Source organism: Halichoerus grypus, chromosome 6 (genome assembly GCF_964656455.1).
Source record: "Halichoerus grypus chromosome 6, mHalGry1.hap1.1, whole genome shotgun sequence".
NCBI classification, from domain to species: Eukaryota; Metazoa; Chordata; class Mammalia; order Carnivora; family Phocidae; genus Halichoerus; species Halichoerus grypus.
In genome coordinates, this window is record NC_135717.1 from 17692928 (window position 1) to 17719692 (window position 26765).

At 44.3% G+C, this 26765-nt stretch overlaps 1 protein-coding gene across 5 annotated transcripts in view; it reads left to right on the forward strand.

The window, feature by feature from the left end:
- The first annotated feature begins 7967 nt into the window (after positions 1–7967).
- XPO6 (exportin 6) overlaps positions 7968–26765 on the forward strand; it is a 101970-nt gene continuing 83172 nt past the window's right edge. For 2 of the 5 annotated variants that reach the window (XM_078074657.1, XM_078074659.1), the window contains exon 1: positions 7968–8558. In XM_078074657.1, the coding sequence (XP_077930783.1) occupies positions 8556–8558 (3 nt within the window). In that variant the 5' untranslated portion in view covers positions 7968–8555. The remainder of the gene's footprint in view (positions 8559–26765) is intronic. The other 3 variants (XM_078074658.1, XM_078074660.1, XM_036066384.2) reach the window with 3 other exon arrangements.

Below are 26765 nucleotides of genomic sequence, written 5' to 3' on the forward strand. Positions count from 1 at the left end.
GATACTGTCCGTGTAGCTGGTAAGAGTGGACAACTCCTATAGAGGATGATTCAGGAAAATCCATCAAATCACAAAGGCATTTACCCTTTGACCTAGTAATTCTACTTTTGTGAATTTCTCCTATAGGTACAGCTGCACATTTATGTGTATGCATAAGATTATTTTTTACAGCATTGGTGTTGTTGATAAATGAACAGAAATCACATTGTCTTGGGCCACAGGTTTACTCCTGACACCGAGGAGTGGGGTCAGCCCCACCCAAACTTCAAACACTGAGCATAAAGTAAAGATGGTCCTTCGTAGCAAAACTGGAGTTATCAGAAGGGACATGAAACAAACCCTCCAGAAACAGATATCCCCTGCATCATCTATACCCTTCTTGTTTCACACGATGGAGACAACTTTGTTTATTGGAATGTTCCAGAGCAAACACAGGTGATACAACATTTGGGTGTGCTCAAATAACCAGCAGGGGTGGGTCAACCACCTTCTACTGATGGTGGGTTCTATTTTTTTTTTTTTAAAGATTTTATTTATTTATTTGAGAGAGAGAGAATGAGAGAGAGAGAACACATGAGAGGGGATAGGGTCAGAGGATGAAGCAGACTCCCTGCCGAGCAGGGAGCCCGATGCGGGACTCGATCCAGGGACTCCAGGATCATGACCTGAGCCGAAGGCAGTCGCTTAACCAACTGAGCAACCCAGGCGCCCAAGATGGTGGGTTCTATTAATGTGAGGGCCCTTTGCACTGCCCATGATGAGTTGGAATATACAAATATGGGGTAGCATCACGGGCAATGTTGAGGTGCCTCTCTGCATAATAGTGAGGAGAGAAACTTGAGATTTGGAATGAAATTCTGGAGGGAAGAAAGATAAAGTAGACAGCCAGGCATTATGAGGTTTGAGGGGCTAAGGCAAAAATAATCTAGTAGCAGTCTGGCTGATGAAGGATTGCAGAAAATCTCAGAAAATGGGAATGAAGGCTTTAGATTGTTTGCTACAGAATGTGTGATGTAAGTCCTTTCTTCTGCAACCTTATGAAATCTTCAGTAAAGATCAGTCCCCATTGCTTTGGTGCAGGTTTTCCCTGTTGAGGGTTATACTGCCTTCAGGAGCACTGGAAACATGTGGGCTTGGTTTTACTTGCCATAATGACTGCCGGGGGTTGGGGGCATGGTCATTCCTGACTTGGTGACCAGGATCATGTCACCTGATGAGATGTCTCTTGCACAAGGCCAATTGCACCCCCACTGGAAACACTGCTTTGGTGTGAGTGGATTGTTATGGGAAACTTAAAGATGTTCAAAATTTTGTATCTGGGTTGAAACTGGACAAAACCAAAGCACACAGGAACCAGAGGACAAAAGAGCAGCTGACACCTGGGTTGCACCTGTATCGAAGACTTTGATGATATATATAATCATCACATAATGAGTCTTTTTATATCTTCCTTCATTACAGCCTTAGTTTATTTCCTCATTTGTCATCTGCTTCGTAATAAGCTGGTCTTTTAATTTTCTGCATTTTACATTTATTTTTTATTAGTTCTAATCTGCATATAAAATAGAGGTATTTTGTATTCAATTTGTATTCATTGGTCCACAGACCAAGGCTCATCTTCTTTTTTGTCAGCACCATATTTTTGGATCCATTTGTGATCTTTTATTATCCTCCCCATTTTTGTGTGCCATTAAAAAAGTAATTATTGTTCCATAACACACTGGATTTCCTAAATTTAGATCTTGTTCAGGAAATAATTTAGATAAAAATAACTATTACACACATTGTTCAGAATTGAGGTATTTCAATTTCACAGACTTTTTCCTATTAGTTATACATATGCCCTGCTTTAGCACTTTGTCATTTCTTCCAAAGTTTGCCATGCCAACAGAAATCCATTTCAGCAACTAGCTCACAGTGAAGGTGATGAGTTGGGCTCAAGCTGGAGGGTCTCTAATCTGAAGGTTGCCTTGGACTCACTGAAGCTGAGAGACCTGGGTGTGTTTTGGGGTTGGATGAGGGGTGACCTTGCATAATGTGAGCCTGAAATACTTCCTGTCTTTTAAGGACCCAGTCAACAGAGATGGGCCAGGTCTTAAGTTAGGGGGTTGCCCAGCGGCTGATTGGAGTTATAGGCAACTGATTTTTCATAGTCCTCCTAGAAAGGAGCTGTGATGGCTCCTTATGAGTCTCCTTAAAGGTCAGACCCTTACTATAGTGTTCTGGTTATATATTGTTATATCCCCAAATGTAATGACTTAAAATAACAACTCATTATTATCCTTTGTAGTTCTGCACCATTGATGGGCCCTAGCTGGGTGGTTCTCATTTGGAGTCTCCCATGCAGTTGCAGTCAGAGAGGTACCAGGGGCTGGATCTTCCCAAGTCATGACTGGGCTCAACAGTCCAAGATGGCCTCTTCACTCACGTGGCTGTGCCTCAGCTGAGCTAACTGTGATGGATGGAGCTGGTCAGGCAATACTCTCTCTTTTCATATGGTCTTTCCATATGTCTGGCTAGAACTTTCTCACAGTTTGGTGTTCTCAGGTAATCTTACATGCTAGCTGGCTTGTCCCAAAGAAAATATCCTAAAAAATCCAAGCAAAAACTGTACAGCTTTTTAAGACCTAATTTTGAAAATCATGTTCTATTTCATTCCATTTTATTGGTCAGAAGTGAATTCACAGGGCCAACCCAGAGTCAAGTCAGGGGACTTACAAAGATGGGAATTCTGACATGGTTCAGTGAGGGCCCTTCTTTGTAGACCACCTACCACACATAGTCTTGTGTACTAGTCAGGATAGGCCAAGTTATGCTGCAGTAACCAACCACCCCTAAATCCCAGTCCCTCAAAACACAAAGTTTGTTTCTTGCTCATTTTGCTGGGCTGGTATGGTTGAGGGCAGGGTTCAGCCCCATGTAGTCACTCCATCTCATGGTGCCCCAATCTCAACATGATGCCTCAGGGGTCACTATGGCAGGGGAGAGCAGAATCAGAGGGACTTGGACAGGCAAGGAAATGCTCTGGCCCAGAAGTGACACGGTCACTTCCACCCAGTTGCCATCGTCCTGTCCAATTGCAAGAAGTGGGGAAATATAAACTTCCCTTGTACTTGGAAGAGAGCCGAGGCAGATATCGCTGAACATTAGATGTCTCTATCCCATCATGCCCTGCCCATGGATAATTCCTATTGCATATTTCTGGTGGATGTCACAACTAGGTAAGACTTCAGACAAGATTTCTCCCTTAATCAGATTAGTGGATGTTTGTAAATAGCTATTTATTTACATGAGGAGGTCACTCAGGAGGAGGCATTTGAATCAGGTCTTTCGGATGAGTAGGAATGTAAGGGAAGAGATGAGGAAAAGGACATTCCAAATGATGGAAGAGCCTAGGAGCCATGAGAAGTCTAGCTTGGTGGGCTTGCGGAGGGAAAGCAAGAGGTAAGGTGGGCTGCGACTCGGAGGGAAACAATATCAATAATTAATAACTAAACCTTATTGAACATCTTTTTGATGTGCCAGCCATAGTTCTAAGTGCTTCGTGTGCTTTGCCACAGTAATGGTAATGCTCTGTTGGATCTCTTCCATGTGCACCTCTTGAGTCCCATTCCCCCTTCTCTGTGTCCAGGACATTGGCCCCACCAACTACATCACCATGCTCCCTTGCTCTCTGGCTTCTGGATGGATCAGTCCAATGGGGAGCCCCAGCAGGAGATAGAGAGAGGGAAGAGAGTGAGTTCACGGTATTTGTTCTACTGGCTTCCTCCCTGCAGGAACACCCCCTCAGCCGGTGTTCTCGCACCATTCTCCCTAGAGAGGTTTTGGCAATGGTGCCTCCTCTTGCCCCTTCAGGTCTAGGGGTCCTCATAGTCCTGCTGTTACTAGATTGGGGATACTGTATGATCTTTTATAGGGTTTCCTTACAACCCTTTAAAAATAGCTCCCTTGTCAATTCTTCAAATTCTAACTAGAATTTCCTGATAGAACCCGACTGATAGAGGTACCTAATGGACCAAATGGGTACTAGTACTGTTCCCATTTTATGGATGAGGAAACTGAGGTACAGAGAGTTTAGCTGACCTGCTCAAGGCCATCCACGTACATAAAAAAAGTAAAAACTCAACCAGCCAGTTCAAAGACCTTCAAAGGCCTTGAATGCCATGTTAAACAGAGAATGTTCCTATCACCTACAGAGGGTGCCAGATGTTCATCCCTTCTTTCTTTTTTCATTAAATCCATATTGAGTGATACGCCTATGCCTCTTGAGAAAACAACGAGCTTCCTCGCATGGAAAATGAAAGAATTCCTCAGGCTCTGATGGCCTCACAGAGCTGTGGTGGGGCTCTGAGAGATTTTAGCCATAGAAAGGGCTACTCTGGAAATTGGGGTGGAGCATGTGACTGAGGTCTAGCCAATCAGAGCATCACATTCCCCTGGTCACAGTGATTGGCTCAGGAGTGATCCAATCAAAGCCAAGGGGATTATTTCTCTGGAACACTTGTAGCTTTCTTCTCTGCCAGCCTTCCATTTGCGATATGCCAGGGGCAACAGTGTGGATCAAGGACCCCTGGTCAAGGAATCAGAACCAAGAAATGGAGAGAAACTGAGTTCTGTGATGACATTTCAGACTCTGCATGCAGCCATGTCTGAAATCTATGTAAACCTTTGGATGATTCTCTTATATGAGACAATAAAATCCCTTTTCCCCTCTTAAAGAGTTCCAATTCCAGAGTTGCAAACTCATCACTTGCAACGGAAAGAGTCTTGATGCCCTAGGAGAGCTTGGAGTGGGAAGGGGAGTGGGGCCTCTGCAGCAGTCAAGCGAACCTCTGTTCATCCAGCAAGACCCAATGAAAATGTTACCATCTTTGTTCAACCTTCCAACCACTCCTCCCTTCATAGCTAGTTGCTCCTTCCCCTCTTCCTTGTACACTTAGGTTTGCACACACCTCTATTATAGCACCTTCTTGTGCTGGAATTGTTAGGGTGGCTGTTTCTGCTATGAGGCAATGAACGATTTGCCTGAATCTTACTCATTTTGGAATTTTCAGTCTTTAGGAAAAAACCTGGCATAAAGTTGATACTCACTGAATGTTTGTTGAATGAATAACTGAATGAATGGGACCAAGGCGGGAGCAATAGGAATGGGCAGGAGGAGATGGATGGGGGCCATCTCTGCAGTGCCAACAAAAAGTAATAGCAGTCTTAAATCTTTTTTTTTTTTTTTTTGGAGTAGCCAGGCTTGAGATTAATATTAATAACAAAGTGTTATTTAGTTGACTTGGACAAAAATCCCTGGACAAAAATTAATAATAGCTGTGATTTATTGCATGTCTTATGTGCCAGGTGTTCTGTGTACATTCAATTTGATATTAGCTCCAGCTTGGTGATGGAGGTATGCTGAACATGTGGGGACTCCAACACATCCACTTTATTCTGAGGAGTTGAAATCAACTCCAGGGGAGGATTCTCAAAGCCAATCATAGCAATTCCATCCTCCTCCACAGTGGCTAGCTCAGGGATGGACAGGCCTGGGCCAATTAGGACCAGTAGGATAAAGTTTATTGCCATGAGAAAGGATGTGAGATAAGGTGCTCTCTCTTGCTGGATGTGAACTTGGACATTTGTGGTCCTGGCTGTTCCTGGCAGCCATCTTGAGGACAAGGCTGATCCACTGAGGAGAGCAGAGCCAAGAAAATCTTAGAGGAATGAACCCAGGGCTTCCACTACTCCCAGCATGAAACTGACCTCTTCTTTTTCTTTCTTTCTTTCTTTCTTTCTTTCTTTCTTTCTTTCTTTCTTTCTTTCTCTTTCTTTCTCTTTCTTTCTCTCTTTCTTTCTTTCTTCCTTCCTTTCTTTCTTTCTTTCTTTTTCTTTCTTCTTTCGCTCTCTGCCCAATGCGGGGCTCAAACTCACGAGCATGCATGCTCTATGGACCGAACCAGTCAAGTGCCCTGAACCTGACCTATTTCCACAAATCCAGTTATGGGAATTATGTGAGTCAAAGGCATACCTCTGAATCTGAGTTGAGTTTCTGTTATTTCATCCAATTACACAGTGAGGAAGCCAAGACTTTGATAGTCATGTGCTTAACATACTTCAGCAAGTGGTAAGAGCTGGGATTCCACTCCAAATCTGTCTTATCCTACAGCCTTCGCTCATCCCGCTAAGCTGAGCCAAGAAAGGTCAAGTCACTTGATTTCAGTTCTGATTCATCCATTTACCTTCGGATATGGATTCTCTAATACATTCCGTTTCTATTGTCTAGAATGGTCTATACCTCCTCTCTCTGCCTTTCAGGCCTCAGATTAAATAAATGTCACTTCCTGACCTCCTCCCCATTCCAACCCTGGCAATTAACCTAGATCCCTTGGCCATTAATTCTCATGGTGGTTTGTATTTTTCTTTCACACCCTTATCACAATTGTAACTGATGACTTATCCTATTGTATAATACTTTTTTTTTAAAAGATTTTTATTTATTTATTTAACAGAGAGAGACAGAGAACACAAGCAGGCAGAGCGGCGGACAGAGGGAGAGCAAGAGGGAGAAGCAGGCTCTCCGCCGAGCAGGGAGCCCAATGCGGGGCTCGATCCCAGGCCCTGGGATCATGACCTGAGCCGAAGGCAGCCACTTAACCGACTGAGCCACCCAGGCGCCCCTATCGTATGATACTTTTAAAGTAATTTGTCTGTTTCATAAGGGCACACGTGTATCTGTTTTCTCGGCACTGAATCGTCAGAACCGTGGATGTCACTTAGCAGGTGACGGTAAATATTTGATGAAGAGTAAGTGAAAGCTGTTGCTCTCTGTGGTTAGGAGTTCTAGCAGCAGCTCTTCAAGGGCGGTCCCAGGACCTGCAAGCATTAACATCACCTGGGAACTTGTTAGAATTGTAAATTATTAGGCCCCACTCAGACCTACTGAGTGAGAATCTCTGAGAAGTAGGCTGGGATGGCAATCTGTGTTGAGCAGGCCCTCCAGGTGATTCTGGTTCTCGCTGATTTGAAAGCCACTGGGTTATATACAGATTTGCTCTAGTCTATGCAGTGCGTATACCCTAGGGCTCAACCTCTGCTGATCGGGGATCTTCCTGCATCTATTTCTTAAAATCAGCACTTTCACAAAGTAAAGTGGGTTGGAGGATAGCAACAGGAACTCATCACATCCTACGCCCCCAGCACCTCTGCAGTTGCTGTTCCTTCGGCTTTTTCTTCTTTTTTCTAAAGTTTTTTTCTTAAGTAATCTCTACACCCAAGGTAGGGTTCAAACTCAGAACCCCGAGAACAGCATGCTCCACCGACTAAGCCAGCAGGCACCCCTACTGCTCCTTCGACTTTGATCATGCTTTCCATTATTGACTTTATTCTTTGGGTGTCAGTTTACATTTCCATCCCTCCCTTGCATTTTCTATCTCAGCCCGCTGCTACTTTGTTGCGTTCATAACATTCACAGCACTCCTCCTTTCTTACGGTTAATTTATTCATTTGCCCTTGTTGCTTCTCTGCCTCCTCGAGTGCAGGGACTATAGCAGTCTTGCTGACTGCACGGGTCCTAGCGTCTGGGTCATAGCAGGCCTAAAACGTGCGTGAACTGAGTGACTGTAGGCTCCACGAGGGCAGAGGCTGCGGGTCACTGACTTCCGGGCCGGGAGCCTGGAGTGTAGAAGACGCTCGCTAAAGATCTGAGGAATGAATGGGCTACCGAAGCGAAAGGGAAACCGCCCCTTTACTAAGATGGCAGACCCGGGCCCTTTACCAACATGGCCGCCGGCCCGCGTGGATGGGTGGCGGGCGCGAGGCGGGGCCGGGCGGGGGCGGGGCCAGGCGGGAGCCGTCAGGTGCGGCCCCGCCCCGCGCCCCCCCACCCCCTCCCCGCTCGATTCCGGATTGGTCCGGTTCCAGCGCCGCAGCCCGGCGGCCGCGCCGTGGGGCCGCGCCGGGCGCTCGCCACTTCCGGCGCGTTGGGGCTGTTGGTCGGGGGCGGCCGCGCGGCGCGAGCGGGCGGCTCCGAGGCGGACGCGCGCAGGGATGCTCCGGGGGGCGGCGGCGGCGGCCGTGTGGGCTGAGGCGGCGAGGACAGCGCGGGCCCCCGGGCCTCTCCCCTGAGCCGGCCGTCCGGGCTGCGCCGCCGAGGCCCCTTCAGCCTCCGCCCCTTCAGCCTCGGGGCCGGGCCCGCAGCCGCTTCTGAACGCGGAGGCCGGGAGCCCCTGCCTGGGCCCGGAGCCTCCCCTCGGGGGTCGGGCCCGGGCGGGGGGCCCCCCGAGCCGCTGCCCTCCTCACCGGCCTCCGAGCCCCATTTCCTGCTTTTTCAGTTTCCTTGGGGAGGGGCGGGTGGTTCTAGATGAATTGTTCCGGGGGTCCCCGATGAGGCGGGCCGGGGGGCCGCGCTCTTTTTAGAGGGTCCCCGCGGGGCCCGGGTGGGGCAACGGTTGTCTTTGCATGGGCGGGGGACTTCCCGAGCCTGCCGGGACCATGACCTGAACTGTGCGAGCGGGACGTGTCCGAAGCTCGAGAGCCAGCTCACCTGAGCCGCCCCTCCCCCGGCCAGCATGGTGAGTGGGGGCCGAGCCCCTTCCCTCCCCCGTCCCCCCGCCCCCCGGTGCCGGGTCTGAGGGGTGGGAGCGGGCCCCGGGACTGCTGAGCCATCGCTTCTCCCCGGGGCGGGGAGAGGCGCGTGCCGAGCCCAGCAGTGACACATGCGTGCAGGCTTTGCAGCCCCAGCTCGGCGCTCCCATCCCCCCCAGGGATGTCTCAGGACTGGGAGGGACCTGGAAACGCAGCAGGCACTACCCTTGGATCTGGGGTTTGCCTCTCTTAACAATGTAGCTTATTTGACAGGAGCTATCCTGTATTTATTGAGGGCTTACTATGTGCCAGGGCCTGTGCTGAGTGATTGACATTTGTTACTTAATGAGTACACTAGCTCTCTCCTGAAGTGGGGAGACTGAGGCACAGAGCAACTAATTACCCAGCTCAAGGTCACTTTTTTTTTTTTTTTAAAGATTTTATTTATTTGAGAAACAGTGAGAAAGAGAGCACAAGAGGGGGTAGGGTCAGAGGGAGAGGCAGACTCCCCGCCGAGCAGGGAGCCTGATGCGGGACTCCGGGATCATGACCCGAGCCAAAGGCAGTCACTCTTAAGTGACAGTGGCACGATCTGAAGTTAAGCAGTTTGACTTCAGAGCTTCTATTAGCTATAACACACAGGGTTGGATGGGGTCTTGCTGTAGGTTTATATAGAAGGAAACAGAGGGTTTGTGATTTGCAGAGGTCACTCATCCGGATAATAGCAAAGTCAGGAACAGGGGTGTCTTTTGACACCAGCATGCTGTTTCTGCTTCATGCTCTGGCCTTTTCCCTGGTAGTGCCTGGAAAGCTGTTCTTCCTTCCAGATCCAGCTGAGAAGCCACCTCTTCTGAAGATACCACGTTTTTCAGACCCAAAGACACTCTCAGCACTCCCTTACATTTGTGTACTCACATCTGTTTATTAAGCCTTTGTCTTGTTATAATTGTTTCTGAGCCTTATCTCTCCACAGCAGTAGATTCAGTTCCCTCAAAGATGAAATTGTCTGAACCTTTATCTGCCCCAACTCCTGGTACATAGTAAACCCATGGCGGAGCGGTTGATGGCTCAGCCTGTGTTTGAGCACCTCCAGTGAAGGAAGTGTTAAGGCTGTCCATTTTACCCCTGTTAGGGACTTAGTAGAGAAAGGGACATAGTGACATCTGTGACATAGATGTTCAGGCCACTGGGATTTTTTAAAACATGCAAGGGGCCTGTGGGTGCTGTGTTAGGTTCTGGGCATAGAAAGAAGACCTCAGTCATGGCCCTTGTCTTCATGGGGCTTGGAACCAGTGCGGTAAAATGCCCCATTAATGCTGAGCAGCACTGTGTAGTAGGTACTGTATGTGGTATAGTGGCAGATGGGTTCAGCTCTGTGAGTCCCAATTTTCTCATCTATAAAATGTGGTGTTAGGAATTCCTTAATGAATAATCCAAAGGTATGAGAACATTTAGTGAGTGATAGTACTCAGTATTCCTTTTCTTCATTTATTCTTTCAGTTAATTTTCTGGTTTTTCCTTTTAAGTTGTAAAATACACAGAACATAAAATGTACCATTTTAACCATTTTTAAGTGTTACAGTTTAGTAGCATTAAATACAGCTGACCCTTGAACAACATGGGAGTCATGGGTGCTGCCCCCCATTGATGTGGTAAATCACGTATAACTTTTGACTCCCCCCAAACTTTACTATTAGTCTGCTGTTGACCGGAAGCCTTACTGATAACGTTAACTGTTGATTAATATTTATTTTGTATATGTATTATGTACTGTATTCTTTTTTTTTTTTAAGATTTATTTATTTATTTGACAGCAAGAGAGAGACAGCGAGAGCAGGAACACAAGCAGGGGGAGTGGGAGAGGGAGAAGCAGGCTCCCCGCTGAGCAGGGAGCCTGATGTGGGCCTCCATCCCAGGACCCTGGGACCATGACTTGAGCCGAAGGCAGACACTTAACCTACTGAGCCACCCAGGCGCCCCTATGTACTGTATTCTTAACAAAGTAAGCTAGAGAAAAAAATGTCATTAGGAAAATCATAAGGAAGAGAAAATACATTTACAGTGCTATGCTGTTTTTATTGAAAAAAAAAATCCGTGTATAAGTGGGCCCGTGTAGTTCAAAGCCATGTTGTTCAAGGGTCACATTGTACATTCACATTGTGGTGAATGTACATCCCCACATCCCCAGAACTTTTTTCATCTTGTGAAACTGAAACTACCCATTGAGCAATAACTTCATTCCCTTCTCCCTCATCCCCTGGTGACCACACTCTATTTTCTGTCTCTGTGAATTGGACTACTCTAGGTATCTCATAGAAGTGGAATAATACAGTATTGGATCTTTTTTGACTGGCTTATTTCACTCAGCATAATGTCCCGGAGGTTCACCCATGTTGTAGCATATGTCAGAATTTCCTTCATTTTAAACACTGAATAATGTTCTGTTGTGAGTACATACCACATTTTGTTTATCCATTCATCTGTTGATGGACACCTGGGTTACTTCCACCTTTTGGCTATTGTGAGTAATGTTGTCGTGAACAGGGGTGTACAAATCTTTCAGTGAATTTTAAGTTACCACTGGACACCAGGCTCTAGGGAAAGTCAGATGAACAAGCAAACAAGCTCCTCCCTTCAGGGAGCTTGCAAGGAATGTTGCTTTAGGACCCCTGGGCAGAGTTTTATTGGTTTTTGACTGAGCTAGCCAAGCACCCTTGCATTCAGATTTCATTTTAATTGGCAATCAGAGCATTATGAAAATGGCCACTTTTGAGCAATTATTGTAAAGTAGTTGACTTCATGATTACGATGTACATTTTTTTCTAGGGGTAAGTTTCGAGTCAAGGTTTTTGTGAGCTAGACCTCACATACTTAAGCACACAAGGGGTGGCCACAGTGGCTGTGACCAGATTAGGAACTTCTAATCACATCCTTTCTTCATCAGTGACACCGGGAGTTCATATCCTGTAGGTGTCCCAGGGTCAGAGGTGTGGGTGGGGCAGGCCTTGTCCCCAGAATGCAAGGAAACCGTTGCCTGGTGTGTGTCTTACAGGAGGAGGAGCTTTTCCCTGGGATCACATCTCTTTCTTTATTCCAGGAACTTTTTTTTCCTCTCTATTTCTTACTTAACATTTTTACTTTTAGGAGTATTAGTTGACACGTTTCGACCTTTTCTTTTTTTTTAGAGATTTTATTTATTTGAGAGCTCGAGAGAGCGAGAGCACACAAGGGGGGGAGGGGCAGAGGGAGAGGGAGAAGCTGACTCCCTGCTGAGCAGGGAGCCCAATGTAAGGCTTGATCCTAGGACCCTGAGATCATGACCTGAGCTGAAGGCAGATGCTTAACTGACTGAGCCACCCAGGCGCCCCTGTTTGAGCCTTTTTAATGTCTTTGTAAAACTTCAATCCTAATGAGATGAAAATAGTATAATATGCTAAAAACACCATTTATTATATATCTGCTGTAAGCTATTTCTCATTTGTTCATTTTTCTTGTAGTCCTTCGGTCTGGTCTGGTTAACCAGACCAACCCTGCTAGGTTACATTATGGCCAGTTTTCCCAGAGGGGGAGATGACAGACGTGCTGTAGGATACCTGGGTGGAGCCGGCATTTGGACCAAGGCGCTCCACTCCAAAGCCTGCACTTTTTGGCAGGACAGGTCTTCCTCATTTACAGTGGGGTTATGTCCCGATAAACCCCTTGTAAATTGAAAATATTGTAAGTCGAAAATGCATTTACTACACCTAACCTACGGAACATCATAGCTTAGCCTAGTCTACCTTAGATGTGTTTAGAACACGTAAGCACACAAGGGGTGGCTTGTTGGGCAAAACCATCTAACACTCAGCCTGTTTTATAATAGAGTGTTGAATATGTCATGTCATTTATTGAATATTGTACTGAAGGTGAAGAACAGAATGGTTGTAGGTGTATCGGTTGTTGATCCTGGTGCTCATGTGCTGACTGCGAGCCGCAGCTGGCTGCCACTGCCCAGCATCATAAGAGAATTTCGTACTGCATGTCACTAGCCCGGGAATAGATCCAAAGTCAGAATTCGAAGGATGGTTTCCACTGAATGTGCATTGCTTTTGCAGCCTCCTAAAGTCGAACCATTGTAGGTTGGGGACTGCCCATCTGCACATGTGCAGATCTCAACGTGGAAGATCATTGAAGATGATTGGAATGTCATCCAAATATATTCTGTTTGGTTCTGAGGTAGATAGTGATGGGTCCTGGAGAGTATGGACATTTCCTTTAAACTGTTCCTCTAGGAGCCATCTTGACCTACAAATTTAGAACCAGTTAAAGAGATTTGTAGGGGCACCTGGGTGGCTCAGTCGGTTAAGTGTCTGACTTAGGATAGGGTCATGATCTCGGGGTCCTGGGATTGAGCCCTGTATCTGGCTCCCTCCTCAGTGGGGAGTCTGCTTGTCCCTCTCCCTCTGCTCCTCCCCCCGCTTGTTCTTCCTCTCTCAACTAAATAAGTAAAAATCTTTAAAAAAAAAATTTGTAGTTGTAGTACAAAATTACTATAACAGCTATACTGTAAGTACATTTGATTAAATCACTGGGTTTTGTTGAATTCCCATGAGTTCTTAATGATGTAATATCTTAGAGGTTCCCACTACTTCTCTGAAAAGTTGTTACTTAATATTGAACGAGCTGTTGGTTATTATGGAAATTGTGTGCAAAACAGTTCTTGCTTAAATTAGTGTTTTTCTAGTTGCTTAGAAAATTGCTTTGGTTACAAAGACTTATGTTTGAATGTCACCTTCCGTGACATTCCCGTAATGAGTGGTGAGTGGTCCCTATAATGGAGGCAAAATCAGACCTTAGATTTGGCCACTCAGGTGGTGTGTCATCCACTTGTTCATCAATGGTGTTACATGGCACCCCGTGCCATGGGAGGTGTGAAGGAGCCATGGTGGTGCAGGGGGATGCCAGGGAAAGGTTCTGCAGTCCTCAGAGGTTCCATAGGCAGTCACATAATTAGACCTAGGCTGGGAGGCAGGTTCGATAATCAAGAAATGACTTTAACAGCTTTTGAGAAAATTAGACATGACATGGTTCAAATGATGGAATTACTTTACTGGTAAAGTAAACAAAAACACAGTCTGTAATGTATAGAGAAGTAATTCTCTACAGTAAGCGAGAGCTTTTTAGTGCCTCATTTTATTCATTCGTGAAATAATTTATTGATTTCCTATGTCAAGCTTGTAATCTTAGGTACTGTGGATACAATATAATAATACAGTAGTTAATATTTATAGGGTTTAGAATATGCCATGTATTTTACATATATTAACTCATTTACTTTTCCAGACGGTGCCAGGAGGTAGAGGCTATTTTTATTTCTCATTTTATGGATGAAAACATCCAGGGCCCTTCTACGCTGCAACTGAGTGATGGAATTGGGATTCAAACCCGGGCAGTCTGGCTCAAGAGTCAGAGCACAGTCAGAGCTCATAACTGTTACACTTTGACCCCAAGAGGGTTAGTAGCACCTGCCCTCTAGGAGTCAGTTTCATGAGGCAGATGGGACTATATTCGGCAATTACAAGAGCCTGTGATGAGGGTGATAGTAGAAGAATGCATTGGTACAAAGGTAGCCTATCTGAGGGAGACTCACTGAAGAGAGGGGCCAGGGAAGCTTTCCCAGGAGGCGTATTTGAGTCTTGAAGGGTTAGGAAAAGTTGTTTGCAGATAGTTACACAGATCAGATATGTATCAGTAAAGATAACAAAATCATAGGTGTCAAGGGAAAGTGAAGGAATTGTTTGCTGAGTGTTGGGACTTTTTAGGGCTCTAGGTACTTGCAGGACACAAACATGTTATGTCTTCTCATGGCAAATACCTTTATCACTGCTACCCAGGTCAGCTGCTGCCCCATTTCTTTGTTCCCCTTTGCAGTAGAACTCCAGGGGAGAGGGCTCTCTGATTGCTCGCCTTCCATTCTCTCTAGCTCACAGTCAAGGTCCGGCCGTCTGCCGGTGCTACAGTGATGGTTAGTTCTCAAGTCCTCTCCAGAGCTTCCGTTCCCACTCCTTCACATCCTGCTTTACTTCTTTTTGCAGCATTTACCTTCTTCTTTCTTTCTTTATTTATTTAATGTAAGCTCGATGCTCAACGTGGGGCTTGAACTTATGACCCTGAGGTCAAGAATCGTGTGCTCTACCGACTGAGCCGGCCAGGCGCCCTATGTAGCTTTTACCATTTTTAAATGTTTTATATACATAATGTTATTTATGAGGTCTATTTTATGTTGTCTTCTCCTGCTAAAATATTGACTCCATAAAGCTAGGGATCTTCACTTTGTTCATTGATGTGTCCCAAGAGTCTGGAACAATTTCTGGCATAGGAGACAGTTACGTTGTGGTCGGAATGCTGTGGAGGTCTTGGCTGTTCAAGGGGCCTTTAGAGCATGGGAGTAAGCGAGGTTCCCTGTGACAAAGAGAACTTGCAGAGAGAGGATATTTCAGAAGAGAAGGGTGTAACCGTGTAATGTTCAGACTGTTGGATAGACTGGTTTGGCTGTGGTGGTTTTTGTCAAGTAGTAGTTGGAGAGAAAGCCGTAAAGGTAATTTATGGCTAGATTATGGAGGGCCTTCAATACTACTCTAGGGAGTTTGGCTTTGTCGGCTGGTTTTTCCTTAAAGGAAGATGAATCCATCTGCCGTGCAGAGGTTAGATTGGTGGGAAACCTGTGACACCTTACATGTCTGGATGTGACAAAGGTCGGTTCTTGGGTGTGGAATTAGGGTGAGGAGGACTTGAGCAAGAGAGTTTTCACTGCTTGAAAAACTGATTCTGGAGTCAAGGGGTAAAGGAAAGGGAAAAGCTCAAGCCGATTTTGGAAGCCTCTAATGTGGTGACTGGGAATAGTGGGTGTTTTACTTAATTGGTGATTTGGATTTGGTAGGAATGGAGATGACAGGTAAAGAACCTGACAGGAAGATGACGGGAGACTTCGCTCTGTAAGGAGATGGGCAGTTGCTGCGGTGTTGAGATGCAGGTGATTGGCATTGGGCAGGGCAAGGGTCTTGACGATTTTATGAAAGTGGATTGTTGACATATGTGTCCGAATCGAGGAAGATGTGACAGGACAGGCTGGGGTGAAGCGGGGGGAGCTCCTGAGCTTGTAGCTGCTGCTCTCCGCCCGCACTTTCTGTAACCCATTGCAGACTGACCTTCTGTCTTCACCATTTTTCAAGATCACCTACAACTTCTGTGTGCTGAAGCCAATATAAAGGGCTTCTTTTCAGTCCTTATGCCATCTGACTTTTCCTTTTGGCCCTTGGCAACCACTGGACTTTTTCTTTTCTGAAACACTTTTTCTTGGCTCCGATGATACTACTGCCTTGGGTCAGTCTCCCTTGGTCTTTCCCATGGCCTCAGTTAGGGCCTGTGTGCCAGGGAGAACTCGGCCCTACTCTCCTGCCCTTGGTATCCACCTGACTGTCCTGTAGACATCAGATTAAACCTGTCTAAAACCAAATCCATCATCCTTCCCTCAGGTTAGTGCCTCCTCCCCTGTGCCCTGGTTCTGTTCATAGCTTTTCTTCACTGGACACTCAAGTGGCAAACCTGAGTCATGTTTAACTTTCTCTTTGGTTCTCGTCCCCCACCTGTAGACCTGTAGATGCTCTGCTGACTCGTGTTCTGACCCCAGCCTTTCCTTCCATTCCCTCCACTTTGGTCAAGCCGTGTCTCTTGCTTTCGCTCTTAGTGTCTTGACAGCTTCCAGGTTCTCCCCCTAGCAGTTCATCTTCAGTATTCCTGCCAGAGTCCTCTTCACAGAGCTCAGATGGGAGCATGCCCTTTGACTCCAAATCATTCAGAACTGAGGGTCCCCATTGTCAGAGGCCAAGTTTGTTTGTTTGTTTGTTTTGTTGTTTTTTTGGGAGAGAATTGAATGAGAAGGAGGGAGGGAGGGTAGGGAGGAGGGGCAGGGGGAGAGGGAGAGAGAGAATCCTAAGCAGGTTCCGCCCAGCGTGACGAGGGGCTTTATCTCATGACCCTGAGATGATGACCTGAGCTGAAATCAAGATGCTTAACCAACTGAGCCACCCAGGCACCCCCAGAGACCAGTGAGACCAGAGAGTGATGGAAAACACTTGGACCCTGGATTTTCACAATTTTACTTTTAGTCCTCTCACTACAGATTGAAGATGATGTATTAAATGCTTAAAGTGATTTATTTGGAATGTCTTTTAAAGACTTCCCAAATTATACCTGTTCTCTAGCCACAACAAACCACCTGTCATTCCCAAAACACTGAGTACACTTCATACCTCTCTTTGCTCAGTGCTGTTCCCTCTGATCTACTGTCCTTTTCTTCATTTTCGAAGGTGAGACCTTCCCTACCATTTCAAGGCCACCCTAAATATAATCTCTTTGAGGCCTTCCAGCTAGTAGTTTAACAGTTATCATCTTTGATTATAGTTAGGTTTTTTCTTTTGGCTTTTATTATTTTGATATATTTGTTATTACTGTATAGAAATTCTAAGACTACGTTCTTCTAGTAAGTGTCAGTTTAGAAGTTTGAAGAGCACAGTGTAAGACTCTTCAACTCCTCTAGCCTCCCTTTAGTCCCACTCCAAGCCTGCAGGTGGGGAGGATTACTTCTTTGTCTTTAAGAGTCCATATCAGTGTGAGTCTTAGGCCTCTTTGCATTTCCAGTGCCCCTTAAGCATTCTGCAGATATTGAGGCAATCAAAAGAGGCAGGGGTGAAAAAAAATCCAAGAAGGATGACAATGGCAGTATTTGGAGAGTGTGGTAAGATTGAAATAGAGTATGAATATAGTAAACTAGCACCCTCTTTTTCCAAAACCTATGCAGCCAGCACGCTCAGAGAAGGGCATTTTTCCCCTGGGCAAGTAGACACAGTGGGAGGGGGGTTGACGGGGTGGACAGACGAGCAGGGAAGTTGTTACAAGAAATGCTGTGTAAATGTGTGCTTAGGGGGAGGCTCCAGACACTAATTGCCACTGGGAGAACTGCTGGGGTGCATTGGGGATGAGGTGTGGTAAGGGAAGGGGTTGTGGATATTGAGGAAACTCCCAGGGTAGAGGGAAGTGAGGGAGGTTCAGGAGGCTGATGGGAAAGGAAGGAAGCTGGGGGTCAGAGGGAGCAAAAGGTCTGCATGTTTCATCATTACACTCGGCACTAGTCATTGTTGAGGGGCCCTCGTGTACACTCTGTAAATCCTTATTTAATTTAACGGCAGCCCTGCAAAGTAGGTCTTATCTGTCCCCGTTGTACATTTGGGAAGATGAGGACACTGAGGCTCAGGGAGGGTAATGTTAGTAACTTGACCAAAATTACACAGCACGTTGATAGAGATGGGATTCGGACTCAAGGTTCTAACTCCACAGCCCACGTTTTTTCTGTACCAGTAGGTTTCTCCTTAAGCCAGTGCACATTTACACAGGCATATTTACTTGAAATGTAGCCCAACTGGGTGTATTGTCCCAGGAAAAATAGTACATATAGTCATCTAACTGTAAAACCTGTAAAACTGACTTCATAATAGAAAGTGCAAGATGGTAAAAGTTTTCCTGATAATAGAGGAGAAACTAGGTACCTGCATATCCTCTAATGTGATAGGAATAGGAAAAGTGTGATTATTGAGAGCACAGTGGTAGCTGGACCACATTACAGGACATCTGCAGTAAGGAGGGTGGCTTGACTTCATACAGTTCAGTTCAGCTAAGTCATTAGGTGTAGCAGATGCAGTAGCTCAGTTAACATTAGAGCAGCCTGCTGCTGTTTTATACGAAGGTTATCGTGAAAAAGATATCTGGTCTCAGACTCCCTGAAAAGGTAAAGGTATTTTATGAGCTAAATGCAGCTGGGGGAAAAAAAAATCATTGGTTTCTAAATTGGCGTGTAATCAGACTTGGGAAGATCTCTTTATTTATTTATTTAAAAAAGAGTAACAACTGGATAATTTTTTATAAAAATGACATGTGCTTATTAAAAATCAAGTAGTAGTAAAAGGTGCCAAGAACATTGGCAAAAAAAGAAGTCACCCCGAATCCTGCTATCCTGAACTATGATTAACCTTACATAAACATCCATATGTCTTTGTATGTATGTATCTCTCTGGATAAGTGAGATGGAGTCCTAAAATAAGTACTTTCATTTAAAAAGCGATCATGCTGATTTTTGGGATCATGTTAGTTTTAAAGTAAAAGAAAAATCAATTTATTATTACTTGCATTTTTAAAGAAAGGCTATACTTTTTGAAATATTTAAATACAGAAAGTTGCAAAAGGAGTGCCACGAGTCTCCAGTGTGGAATCTTCAAACCTGTGTCCAGTATCAAAACCAGGGAATTGACATTGGTACGTGTCAATTATTGACTAGACTATAGACCTTATTTAGTTTTCACCTATTTTTAACCTGTAGTCACTTGTATGTATAATTCTGTGTAGTTTAGTCCATGTATTGATTCGTGTAACTACCACCTCAGTCAGGATACAGAGTTGTCCCATCAGCATAGAACTCCCTCAAGCCTGATGCTCTCTGTGTTATAGCCCCCTCCCCTCTTCTAGCATCCACTTATTTCTCTCTATATAGTTTTGTCATTTTGAGAATGGTGTATGAGTGTAGTCAGTTTGTAACCTTTTGAGATGGACTCTTTTCACTAAGCCTAGTGCCCTTGAGGTCACTTGAATTTAATAGCAAAAAAAGAAAGCAAGTGAAACTGAAAAAGGAATTGTCAAATTTCAAATAAATCTTTGCTTCAATAATTATTAGCTCTTGATAAATTCCTGTAGGTTAAGGAAAAAGGTTATGAAAGATATTAAGAAGATGGCACCATTTTTATTTTATTTATTTTTAAGTAATCTTTATGCCCAATGTGGGGCTTGAACTCAGGACCCCAAGATCAAGAGTCGTGTGCTGTACTGACTGAACCAGGCTGGTGCTCCAAGATGGCATCATTTTTAATAAATATATTCCATGTTTCAGTTCTAGGCAGTATCAGTGAACTTAATAATAGGAAAAATAAGAATATTTGGACTCCTTCTATTTCTCTCTTCTCATTCTTGGTTGTTACTTTACTTTGTCAGGGTCTTAGAGCATTTATAGTATGTTCCATTACCATATTCCCTCAGTATTTAGTCTTAGTTTTATATTTTAAAGGATTCAGTGTTCCCCACTGGTTCTTTTAACTGGTCTTTCTATATCTGAAGTCTTTAATTCATCTTCCCGTTGGCTAGATTTTATTGTCACTTGTTCAGTGAATTAAGAATGCCTGCTTTTATGCTTGAAGGATATCTTGGCTAGGTATAAAATTCTGGGTTTGCACTCTTTCTTGCAGATCCTTAGACATTGTTCCACCATCTGGGATTGAGTGTTTTGTTGACCCTCTTAATCTCTTCAGGATTGATTAGCTGGTAATTTTTTTCAAAAGAGTTATGATTGCTGTATTCCTTGAATTATTTCATGTTTGAATATGCCTGTCTGTTGTCCTTATCCATAAATGGTAATACTCATGGGTCATACCTTCTTTTCCTAAGAATTTTGTTGATATTTCTCCATCGAATGATGTTGTGTGGAAAAGCATGGTTAGCCTAATTCATATAGTGCTGTCCCTTTACCCCAGTTAGAGGTAGCTTGCCTTTTTTACATGGTTGTTAGAAGAAATATATGTTGCTGAAGTTTAGTAACTCAATTAGGATATCTTTTAGTGTGTTTTTTTTTTTAAGATTTATTTATTTTTTAGAGAGAGAGTGCAAACAGGGGCAGAGGGAGAGGGAGAGAATCTCAGACACCCCACTGAGTGTGGAGCCTGACTTGGGACTTGATCTCATGATCACGAGATCATGACCTGAGCCGAAATCAAGAGTTGGACGCTCAACCGACTGAGTCACCCAGGCGCCCCAAGTGTGGATTATTTTTTTATCATTTTGCCCTAGAACTTGGTATGCCTGCCTTAAGGTATTTAGCTAATTCCCTGATGTTAGCTATTTTAGATTTCTAGTGTTTGCTTCTAATACTGCAGTAAACATGTTGAATATATCTTTGTCCACTTTGTGAAATTGTAGGATAAATCTCTAGAAGAATTGTGGGGCAAACAGTAAGTGTATTTAAAAATTGTGGTAGATAGTGCTAGTCCTGCAAAAAGATTCTGTCAGTTTCTATTCTCATTAATGGGTACTTCCTATTTCCCTGCCTTCTGGCCGACCATTACAGCTTTTTAATGTGAAGAGTGAAAATGGCACATCAGACACATCATATGCGAGCCTTTCTTTAGTTGTGAGTGAAGTGGAACATCTTTTGATATTTTATTGCCATATGTATTTTTTCCCACTTCTGCTGACCACTCCTGGTCTCCTGAACTTTGTACATTTTTCTATTGGGTCAGTCAACAATTTTTTTAAAAAAATATAATTTGGCTGAATTTTAGAATTGATAAAGTTATGTTTGGAATGGCTTGCACATTTGGTTGATGAATCTCATGCAGCTGATTTTATTCAGGATAAGAACGCTAACATTTCATGTATACTTATATTGTGGACTTGACTAAGGTGATTGTCTTAGTGATGGGACTGTGTAACCTGATTGTTTTCTAAACTTTTATCTGATGATCCATGTGGGTAAGACTTACATTCTTCCCCACTTGGCTTTGTGTTTGTCATAACATCACGTAAAAACAGGTTTAATTGTGGGAAGCAATTCCATTGCCAGAAAGCTGCGGAGCTCACCTTGGTGAAGTGACTTTTCTGGTAATTGTCTGTTAACTGGGTTGATGAGCCAGAATGTTAATTTAGAATGCTAAAGGATATATGAAGTAATTTCATAAGGGAGTTTACCAGTCATGCATAGTGTGTCTCTGATTTTATTTTCTCCTGAAACTCCCCTAATGGCAGAGAGCGCCTACACCTGGTTAAAGGAAGGCACCTGTCCTGGGGCTGTAGGTCAGAGCATCTCTCTGTAAATCTGACCTTTCTTGAAACTCTTGGGTCGTACCTTAATTTACATTTATTGTTTAAAAATCAATGTATATTCTTTCTTCCTCTCTTCCCTCTTCCCTTCCTGCCCTCCCCAGTCTTCACAAGCAAATTAAAGGCTCAGGCCCATATGTTATCTTTGGGGGACACCGAGTGGCCTTGATCTTGTTTTACTGTGGGGGTGACTGGCCCATGTTTCCAGACCTTTGGGGGCAGACCTACTTGGCTGAGAAGAGCTGAAAAAATCCCATCCTGGTGTAATTGTAACTGAGAGTTCTAATGAAGAGAAGATACTTGAAGGTTTTTAAAGACCTCGAAGAAATATCAGAAAACATTTTGAGAAAAAGAATACCCCTTTATACCTTGACAATGAACAGATCGAAAGTGAAAGGGCTTTGAGTGGACCACTTTTATCGGCACATACTCCTTGACATTTAACACTTGTGGTCTTGATGATTGCCAGTGACCTTCAGAGCCTTTGATAAATCATTTGTTATTTTATTTTATTTTATTTTATTTTTTTTAAAGATTTTATTTATTTATTTGACAGAGACACAGCAAGAGAGGGGACACAAGCAGGGGGAGTGGGAGAGGGAGAAGCAGGCTTCCTACTGAGCAGGGAGCCCGATGCGGGGCTCGATCCCAGGACCCTGGGATCATGACCTGAGCCGAAGGCAGACGCTTAACGACTGAGCCACCCAGGCGCCCCAGTCATTTGTTATTTTAAAAAGGTTGTCTTGCAGTGTCTAGAACAAGTCACTTGGCTAGTGAGTGGGTCCAGCCGACCTCCTAGCTCAGTGCAACCTGGGGGTTCTTTACCATTCTGGGTTGTGACTTGGGAATTATAAAAGTCTTCATTACTGTATGGAAGATAATCCCCCAAAGAAATTCAACTACTGGAACTGGTGATACAAATGAGAAGATGAGGAAATTAAAGTTCTTAGTGAGGAAATAGAAGTCATGGATAAATTCAAGAGTAGAATGTTAAGTTTGGTGTCTTGGATTCACCATGCCCTAGGTGTAGAAAGAAAGGAAAGCAGTTCCTAATACTGGAAGAGTGCTGGGCTACTGCAAATATTGCTGATGATGGAGGGAAAGTTGAAAAGACTTTTAACTTGAGAGGCGCCTGGGTGGCTCACTCAGTTGAGCGTCAAGACTCTTGGTTTCGGCTTAGGTCATGATCTTGCGGTTGTGGTATCGAGCCCTGCATTGGGCTCTGTGCTCAGTGTGGAGTCTGCTTCAGATTCTTACTCCCTCTCCCTCTGTCCCTCCCCACTCATGTGTGCACTCTCTCTCTCTCTCTCTCTCATGAATAAATAAAATCTTAAAAAAAAAAAGACTTTTAAATTGTGGTATGAAGTCTATGTATGCATGGATATGTGTGTGTGTGTGGTTTTTTTTTTTTTTTTAAGATTGTATTAGAGCAGGAGCGGGGTGGGGGGGGAGAGGGAAGTGGGAGAGGGAGAAGCAGACTCCCCACTGAGCAGGCAGCCCAGTGTGGGGCTGGATCCCAGGTCCTGAGATCAGGACCTCAGCTGAAGGCAGACCCTTAACAGACTGAGCCACCCAGGCGCCCCTATGTGTGTGATTTGTAATTCCTTACCAAAATGGAAAGTTAGGAGGTGGAGGAAGCATTGTTGGTGAATTTGAGGGCTTGCTTGCAATAGAGTTTCAAAATAATTGGGAACAAATCTGGTCTACAGTTATTGAATGTGAGGATGGAAAGTGTGAAGAGAAGTTCTAGAAGTTTATGACTTCTGGAAGTTTCTAACTCTGGATGAGATGTGCATGTCAGCAAATGATTCCTGTGCTGGAGGATAAGTGCAGAAATAGAGCCTTGTAAGAGGTACAACTGTACTAAAAAAAAAAAAAGCCTGGCCAAATTGGAGAGCTGTATCAGGGAAGGCTTCACAGAGGAGGTGACACCTTGGTTGGGTTTCAGAGCAGAAATAGGAAGTCACAAGGCAAAGAATTTGGGGCTTGAGGTGGAGAGGCAGAAGGCCCATTTTTGGGCAGATGGAGCCACAGATACACATGGAAGAGTGGTCAGTTCTTGACGACGAAAGCTTTGAAATGCTGAAGAGCGAGCCGTCTACTAGGCAGCCCCGGTGATTTCTGTGAAGGCATCCACTCCAGAAAAGGCTTTTATTTAATTCATGACAAAAGGAGCCTTGTGCTTCTATCCAGCCCAGGAAATTATTCATCTACATTCCACATTCTGTTTTGAGAGAAAGACAAAGTAAGTGATCTTTCAAGGATTTATGTATTTAACTTAAACATCTTACTTTGAAGTACTTTTAGACCTGCAGAGGAGTTGCACAAATAGCACAGGGGGTTCCTGCATCCTCTTCTCCCATGGGGATTTAGTTTTAAAAAAGTGACTAAAAAAAGTAGTCAAGCCTTCCAAGATTTGTGGCCAGTGAGTTAGCTCAGTTTCTGTGGCTGCTTCATTCTCCCACCGTTCGGTGATTGAAGTAGGTGCTGATGCTGTCCCGGTCTTCTCTGCCACCTCTTGATTTTGCCTAGTTATTTTTGTCCCTGATGGGAAAAAGTATTTTGAACTCTGTAGACTATTGTTATAAGTACAAAACAGACAGGAGCTCACCGTCCTCTGATTCAGCTTCTTGGATTTTGTTTCCTTCTAGTCTTTTTTCCTGTTTACTTTTTAAATGTGGCTGAGATCACACTGTAAATGCACTTTTTTCCTTCTGCTTTTTCCATGTAACATTATAGTATAAGTGGTTTTCCAGATCATCAAATACTTAATAAATATTTACAGTGGCTGTGTAATATTGCATTGCATGGATTCTTGGGCCGTTAGGTTGTTCCATTTTTTTTGCCATTGTAAATAATAATGTGATTAATGTTTTTGCAAAGAGCTTTTTCTGTATTTCAGAAAATTGCCTTAGGCTAGATTCCCAGAAGGACCCAAGGGTATGAAGATTTTTTAATAAACCTTTTATCTTATTTTTATTTTATTTTTTAAAGATTTTATTTTTTGACAGAGACAGAGACAGCGAGAGAGGGAACACAAGCAGGGGGAGTGGGAGAGGGAGAGGCAGGCTTCCCGCTGAGCAAGGAGCCCGATGCGGGGCTCGATCCCAGGACCCCGGGATCATGACCTGAGCCAAAGGCAGACGCCTAACGACTGAACCACCCAGGTGCCCCTAAACCTTTTATTTTATTTATTCTTATTTTTATTTTTTTTAAGATTTTATTTATTTATTTGACAGAGAGAGGCACAGCGAGAGAGGGAATACAAGCAGGGGGAGTGGGAGAGGGAGAAGCAGGCTTCCCGCCGAGCAGGGAGCCCGATGTGGGGCTCGATCCCAGGACCCTGGGATCATGACCTGAGCCGAAGGCAGACACTTAACGACTGAGCCACCCAGGCGCCCCTAAACCTTTTATTTTAAAATTGTTTTAGATTTAGTATGAACATTTTTAAGGTACGTCATCAGATATTTTTCAGAAAGTTTATATGAGTTTATTCTTCCCTCCAGCTGTAGATAATACACCCCTCAGCATTGGGTAGTCTTAAGAAAATTGTTGCAAATTTAATAGGTTAAAAAAATGGCTTCATTCTTCCGTAATATCTTTTGGGGGGGGCGGTAGGAAAAGTTATCACCAACTTAGATTTTATTTTTGTCTGTTTTTTTTTTTATTTTTTATTTTTTGCTACCTACGTCCTCCCCTATTTTTGTCTCTTTATAGGATTTATAGGTCACACTTATAGGTTATAGGTTCATTTTGTTTACTATTTACTTAATCATGCTTATACTTTAATATATTAGAAATGGTGCCTTAATGTATTCCCCCCCCAGTCAAGGGTTGTTTTTTTTTGTGTGTGTGTGTGGTAAAATAAACATAAAATTTACCATTTTCTTGTTTTTTTTTTTTTTTTAAATTATTTATTTGTCAGAGAGAGAGAGAGCACAAGCAGGGAGAGCAAGCAGAGCAGGCAGAGGGAGAAGCAGACTCCCCGCGGAGCAGGGAGCCCGATGCGGGACTTGATCCCAGAGTCCTGGGATCATGACCTGAGCCGAAGGCAGACGCTTAACGACTGAGCCACCCAGGTGTCCCTACCATTTTCAAATGTGCAGTTCAGTAACATTACAGTATGTACATTCACCATGTTGCTCCTCTGTCCTCATTACTGGCTTGCTGCGCGTTTGAGGGGTTGTTATCTGCACCCCGGGTGGGAGCAGTATTGGAGCACATTCTTCTGAGCTCTGTCTTCCCCTTCTCATTCTTTCCTTACTCCTGATTTATTTATGAGGGGTGCATTGGGAAGAGCCCAACACCATTGGCCCTTACCTCCCAGGTGTGAGGTCACTGTGTCAGAACACTGCCTAGCTCTGTCCTTGGACTTCTCTCACCTGCTTATCTTCAAGAGAAGTTTGTCTCCCGCCGTGTCCTGCCTTCCTATTGTTGCTGGGCTTGGCTGGTCAGTTCAGGATGGGGAGGAGGCGGCATTGCAGCTTTGCCAGTTGTGAAGAGGACATTGGACTTTGATCTACACTTGATTGCTTGAGACTCTGTAGCAATTGGATAGAACCTGGAAAGCAGAAAGGAAGTGATTATGCTCCTTCAAAACCCAACAGTCTGTAATACGGCCTGGAGTTTTTTGCCAAAATGAAATAAATGTTATTTTAACTGGTATTTAAAATGCCAGTGCTGTCTGGGGATAATTCAGGATGAAGGTGGCAAGGGTTTTACAAAACTTGCTCTTAAGCAGTTGCAGGTAGTAAGAGCAGCTGATGTGAAACCCTTTATGTATGAGCTGTAGTGTTGATTGGGATTTTAGATTTGCAGCATGCGTTTATAGTGCTCTATCAACTTCACACTCATTCATTCCCTGATTTCATGCCCTGCAAGGTAACGCCAGCTCACTCATCATCCTCATAGCCCTAGAACTCTGTGTCTTTCTTTAAGGGGTAGAGGAACTGCCGCTGGGAGAGGGCTCTGGTGGCCCTGCTCAGGGCCTTCACTTCACCAATAGATGGTTGACTGGGCAGGATACTCTCTCTGAGCTTCGTTTTCCTTCTCTGAAAGTGAGGTTGGACTTGCTGATCTCTGGGGTTTGTATTTCTCTCTTAAGATTCTGTGGTCCTGTCTTAGGATTTCTTGATAGCATGCCTTGTGTTAATGTGCTCAGTATCTCTTGCGTTTAATTGACTAGGCATGCAGATATAAATATTCATCTTCCTGGGAGAAGTACCTGGGAAAACGCAGCA